The sequence below is a fragment of the Cebus imitator genome, unplaced genomic scaffold (assembly GCF_001604975.1).
Source record: "Cebus imitator isolate Cc_AM_T3 unplaced genomic scaffold, Cebus_imitator-1.0 Scaffold14, whole genome shotgun sequence".
Taxonomy (NCBI): domain Eukaryota; kingdom Metazoa; phylum Chordata; class Mammalia; order Primates; family Cebidae; genus Cebus; species Cebus imitator.
Genome location: NW_016107329.1, coordinates 11,797,370 through 11,803,369, shown reverse-complemented (window position 1 = coordinate 11,803,369; position 6,000 = coordinate 11,797,370). Strand labels below are relative to the sequence as shown.

Sequence of the window (6,000 nt, the reverse complement as noted above, 5' to 3'; positions counted from 1 at the left end):
AGTAGCTGGGATTACAGGCACCCGCTTTTATCCTTTTTTTTTTCCTCCTTTATCAAACCATTGATCAGGTATGAATGAAATCCTGAGTCACCATGTAGGAACTAGATATGCTACCTATCAAAAGATGTCAGCACCCTATTTCTTGGACTTAAAGCTCTCCTGATTTGATTTCCCAGAGAGTAAGGGAAGGTATTTCTTGCTTTGAGGATTCAATGTCATTTTCTCTGTAATGAAAAAACTATTTTGGAGTATTAATATTTAGTCTTTTCAAAGCAGCTTCCATTGTGCCATTGTTGAGTCATTAAGTCCCTAGTGTACTTGCAATGAAACTGGCTCTAGGGCTTGTAAAAGTTCTTACTTACTAAAGGAGGAGAGTCAATCCAAAGACAGAACAGCCTCCAAAGACAGGGCCAGGCAGTATGGTCTACTCCTTAGGACGTAAAGAACCAATTATGAAGTTAGCTAAAGTACCTATTTGTTTCTGACCTGGGAGGAAGACAGAGTAAAACTAATGATTTTTCATTACAATGCTTTAAGTGAAATGATTCTGTGTGATAAGATTTATGGAGTTTTATAGAATAGACTGTCAACCTCAGACTAGGCCAAAAAGACTGGATTCAGCTGCAGTCTACCACTTGTTTGAACACTAAGGTACTCTGGTGCCTTGAGGTATCATAGTCCACATGGAAAACTTGTGTGCCTGTTGTAAAGAAGTTGAGGAATGGCCTGGCCTCCTGAGGGCCTGAATTGAGCAAGGTTGAAAAACAGCCAGGGAGTCATTACGGAAACCTTTCTCTGTGGGGCCTGGGCACTTACCACCAAGATATTCCGTCTTTTAAGAAAGTAGATTTTATTTTCAAGCATATAGTTCTTAAGTCTTGTCACATCCCTTTAAAACAGAAATTATAACTCAGATCATTGCCTGGCACTGCTACCTTGTGTACGGGACATTATTGAGAAGAGAGTGCACATAGGCCTTAAACATTTACTTTGGCTAAAGTTATCTGGAAGCCATTTAATATGGATTTCCTTGGACATGGTGAATAGGGACATGGTAAACAGGCACATGCCTGAAGAGGTAAATTGAATTGTTCACTTAATTTTTACCCTTTAATGGAATTTTCTTCCTTCCACAACTCTCTCTCTCTCTCTCTCTCTCTCTGTCTCTCTCTCTCTCTCCCCCCTCACTCATTCACTCACTTTTGGTTGCTCTTTCATTTTTGACTTAGCTAAAAGGTTAAGGAAATACTCCTTTGATGAAGTTTAGCTTTGAAAGGAATGTGTATATTCTTTCATCTAACACTACATAGGGTAAGTTTCTAAGTACAAACATCTCTGCGCTTTTGTATCATGAGGTGTTCTGTTAAAGTAAGGAAATCCAGAGAAGAGAGTCAAGCCTCTGAAGTTATCCTCTTGGTCCAGGGATTATTTTGTGCATCCCCTTCTCTGGGCCCAACTTTGTATAAGTATGCAAGTGTGAGAAGCACACTTGCCTAAACCTTGTTGCAGAGAAGCAGAGGACCAGCTGCAGAACCGGAACAAAGTAGGAATTTTTTTCTCAAATGCCTTCTAACATTTTCGTAAGTGAACATTCTCTGTTTTCACTGTAACCATTAGTCTCTTGGACTGGAGGAGTTTCTGGCTGTAATTCTTCCAAAATTACATTAGCAATTACAGGAGACTCACATTCTTGAAGCTGAAGTTTGTGCTACCACAGGACACCCTCTAGCTTGAAACTCACTGTTAGGCTTGGAAATACTGGGACACATGACAGCCTAATATGCACCAACCTCTGTCTATGCCACCTAGAAAATAAGGAGGGAGAAAGAAATCTTACAACCAGGCTAAGGAAACTTCCTGACTGCAAGGAGTAAAAGTCCTTTTTATGGAAACTCAGTCTCATGAGAAAGGGAAATCACTGAGGCCAAGTTCCTTGTTTCACAGATGTAGAAACTAAGGCTCAAGGAGAGGAAGGGATTTGCCCAAATTGTGTCTATGGCAGAGCTAGGGCTTACATCCTTATCTCCTCAGTACAGATTCTGTGTTCTTTCCACTACACTAGCTGGAATTGAAACTTGGGCTCTGAATAAGCCTGATTTGGAAGCTGCCCAAATCTGAAGGGAGATGGTTTTCCTTTTCAGCATCTTGAAATTGGCTAGATCTAGAAATGAGGCAGATCCAATCTTTCACTGCTAAGTGCAGAGAAACCTCTAAAGCTCATGCCTCTAGGTCTTTAAGGCTACAGGGACTCTTGTGGGAGACATGTTCTCTGGACCTTCCTTTCTTTCCTCTCTGAGGTAGAGGCTCCACAATGACCCCATTGTTTCATTCCAAATGCAGATGTGGTTAGACATGGACAACTGGCCTCTTGAGTAGCATTGCCATGAGGATTTGGTTTCTTGGCCATGAGGCATTCTTCTTAAAGGAGAACGTGATAAACCAGGACAGGATCCTCCTGCCTAAGGGTCTAGGGAGCAGGAAGTCAGAGTCAGTAAGAAGATTTTTAAGTGAGACTAGAGAAGGTTGTATTTCAAACTAAGAAACTACCTCAGGCGAAGACATTGTGATGAAGTCTGGAAACAGGCTTCCATTCCTGAAACTTTCCATAAAATTGTGAGAAGGTGGTGAAGGAAGGAAAAAGACACCTACCTGTGCCCACCTGCAGTCTTTGAGTGGGACTGCACAGAGCAGAGGAAATCAACAGGAGGAGCTGAAGGTTTTGGTTCAAAACCACAGTTGTGACTCGTTTAACATAACTACATCCTGGTGGAAATGTTGAAAGGACTGGAATATGAAATAAGAGGGTTGAGATTGTTCTAGAAGGATAGCAAGGAGGAAAGAGGGAGGAGTTGGTGGGCATGATTAATAATACATTTGAGAATAGGACTTCTGAGGAAAGACTCTTGGAAGCTGGATTATTTAGCCTATAGAAATCGGGGTTGATAGGTAACTTAATTTTTTTGCATATATGAGGATTATTATGTATAAGTATATTCTTCTCTGTATACACAAAGAATAGAATTAGAGCTTAAACTGCCACAAGAGGGATGTCAGTTAAATATATTAAAGAACTTCTTAACAGTGAGCAGTGAGGGGGTGATAAACATTGGAACATGTTACTACGGAGTTTGCAGAATTTCCTTTCCCAGAGATCTTTGAAAATAGTTTACAGAGGTCAGCTGAGAAAGTGCAACCTGCTACCTCCTCAGCTCTCTCTACTCTCTGCCTCCCCTTTCCTGTTTCTCAGTATCTCTCTCTCCCCCTTCCCTCTCTTTCTGTGCTTCTCTTCCTCCTTCTCCATTCCCCTATCTCTAAAACTCCTTCCCATTCCTCATTCCCAACTAGCACTGCCCCTCTCCTAACTCCCATTTCCTGTACATCCTGACTCCTAGAGGAAACTTCCTGGAGCTGATAGTGTTCCTAAGGCCAGGCTGTGCAGCTTCCTCTTGTTATCGACATCAAGTCCACCAAACTGGGCAGTAAACATAAAAGCTCCACATTCTTCAACAATAGCCCAATTCTAAAAAGAACCACAAAGTGACCCATAGGTCTAATCACTTGGTAGTTCTTATCCTTTGGACTCAGCTGAAATGTAACCTCCTTTTTGAAACCTTCCCTGACCTCTTCAGCATTTGGTCCCTACCACTAAGGCAGCACTTCTACTATCCCATGACTGTGTCTGTTTCCCCACAGATACAGACTGATCTCCTGGAGGGCCGCTTATTTCTATATGCTCAAACCTAGCTTTATAAATGCATATTCACAAAAGGGGGTGAGGGGAGGGGAGAGAAAGCACAAGACAGGCAGAGACAGAGATGTGTGATAAAAGTATCCGACTCTTTAGCAGGGACTCCCAGAGAGCAGACTTTGTGTCCTCAGAAGTCGTAGAACTCCTGACAGTACATTCATGACAGGAAACAACTACAAACGTAACACTGAATCCTATTTTTCAGGAAAGAAGGCAGGGCCTCCTGGACCCAATGGCCCTCCAGGACCCCCAGGACCTCCAGGACCCCAGGGACCCCCGGGAATTCCAGGGATTCCTGGAATTCCAGGAACAACTGTTATGGGACCACCTGGTCCTCCAGGTCCTCCTGGTCCTCAAGGACCCCCTGGCCTCCAGGGACCTTCTGGTGAGTTCCCCTGTCTCTCCACCCCACTAGGTACCTTACAAGTACTTTAAGAGAACCAGAGTGGGTGATCCTGAAAGCAGTTTCAAACGGTGGAGATGGGGTTGGCGTGCAATAAGGGATGCAGATGTCCTAGCCCAGTGTAAAACTAGGAATTGGACAAGCCAGTAGGGCCTGGCTTGCTCTAGCTTCTTGTATCTACCAACCTGTCAAGGACAGGCCACCTGTTCTTGACCCGTCTCAACCCTTCTATCACAAGCCCTCTCTGACTCTTGGCCTCCCTGTAGTGGACCAGTAAAACTCATATGAGCCAGAGACAGAGGTCCTGGTGCTTCACTGGCGTTCTGGTGGGGAAGAGATTTAATCTTCCCTGATTTCCAGCATGTAGCTCCACATGCTGATGTTTGCATAGAAATAGGCTATGGAGTGGAAGCTTGGGCACCAAACAAAATGACAAGCCATAGGATAGTTTCATCATATGAAGTCTGAAGTGTTTTTCCTGTAGCAAGTAGTCACTAATGGTCAAGAAGTTGGAAACTTAAGAGTCACTCAAGCTGTGGATGAAGCAAACCCAGGCACCAAGGCTGTCCTGTCCAGGAACCAAGTGCTTCTTGCACTAGATCCTTACCCTACCATACTTCCCATTCAAATGCCATTTCATCCCTTTGCATCTTTCTCCTTGAGCCCTGAAGGGCATCGAAAAGGTATGAATGCAGATCCAAACCTGCCTAATTGGAGTTGACAAGAGTCATACTGCCTGGGCTTATGTCAGTTGTTATTTCTTTCTCCTCTCCACCCCCGCCCCCCATGTCTTGGGGCTTTAAAGAAATGGACCCTTACAGCTGATTTCTCCAGAGGCAAGAAATCTGCAGCAGGGCTCAGATTCTTTGACTTGTACTTCACATACGGCTAAGCAGTGTTACCATGGCCACAAGAGATGGAGTTAGGGATTTTTTTCATCCAATCATTCCATAAATATTGAGCACTTTTTTCTGTATACAAAGAGATATATTGATACATGGTCCCTGTTCTCACAGAGTTTACCTCCTAGAGGAAGAAGACAACAAAGAAACAAGATACTTGCAAATAGCAGTGGGCTCTATAAGAAAATTAATAGGAAGCAAAAGGCAGGGTCACACAGTGACAGGAATGCCCTCTCATTGTTCTCCATGGGTGCCCGGTGGGGCTTGCCTTGGGCTAATATTGGCCACAGACACTACCCAGAAGTTTCTCTGCTGGTTGCTGAACCCACTGAAGATGAAGATCAGGGGCAGGAAAAGAAGGGGTGTCCCGTCCCAAACAAGGGCTCTGCATTGCACTCCGACTCTTCCTTCAGCTCTAAGCCCTGGAGAATAATGTTCAGACAGGGCTGGCTGCAGGGAGCAGGGCTCACCGCCACTAGCTGCTCAGGTGAGAGGAAAAGGAAGTCGAAGGGTCATGCCCTCTGATTGGCCTGTCCTATTTTGCAGGTACTGCCGATAAAGCTGGAACTCGAGAAAACCAGGTTGGCTGGGGATTGCTCTCTTCTTGGGTAGGACAGAAAGCCACAGCCTCGAGCTACCTTTAAATTAGCTTCTTATTAGATTTCCTGAGGCTTTATTTCATGAGGACACTCTGGAGATTCTGAGGGTTTTCACTCACAGCCCCCTCCCACCTCTATGAGTAGAAAGGCTTTGCCTCAGGGCGTGTTTTTAGCTAAGGAAAGGGTGTCTTGCCAGGACCATTTTTCCTCATTCCACAGGAGACCCCAGGGTCACCACAGCCAGGCCCAATAGTCGGCTGAAATAAGCTGTCAGTCAGACCTATTCACCTGGGCCTCCAACTCCCCAACCACACCAGACACCTTGTTGGCTTTCAGACCACCTGGGAT

General features: G+C 44.5%; 1 protein-coding gene across 4 annotated transcripts in view; it reads left to right on the top strand.

Annotated features, from left to right (window-relative positions):
• EDA (ectodysplasin A) overlaps positions 1-6,000 on the top strand; it is a 435,794-nt gene that overhangs the window by 420,321 nt on the left and 9,473 nt on the right. For all 4 annotated transcript variants that reach the window (XM_017502826.2, XM_017502815.2, XM_017502809.2 and 1 more), the window contains exons 4-5: positions 3,954-4,133; positions 5,600-5,634. In XM_017502826.2, coding sequence (XP_017358315.1) covers positions 3,954-4,133; positions 5,600-5,634 — 215 coding nt within the window. The remainder of the gene's footprint in view (positions 1-3,953; positions 4,134-5,599; positions 5,635-6,000) is intronic.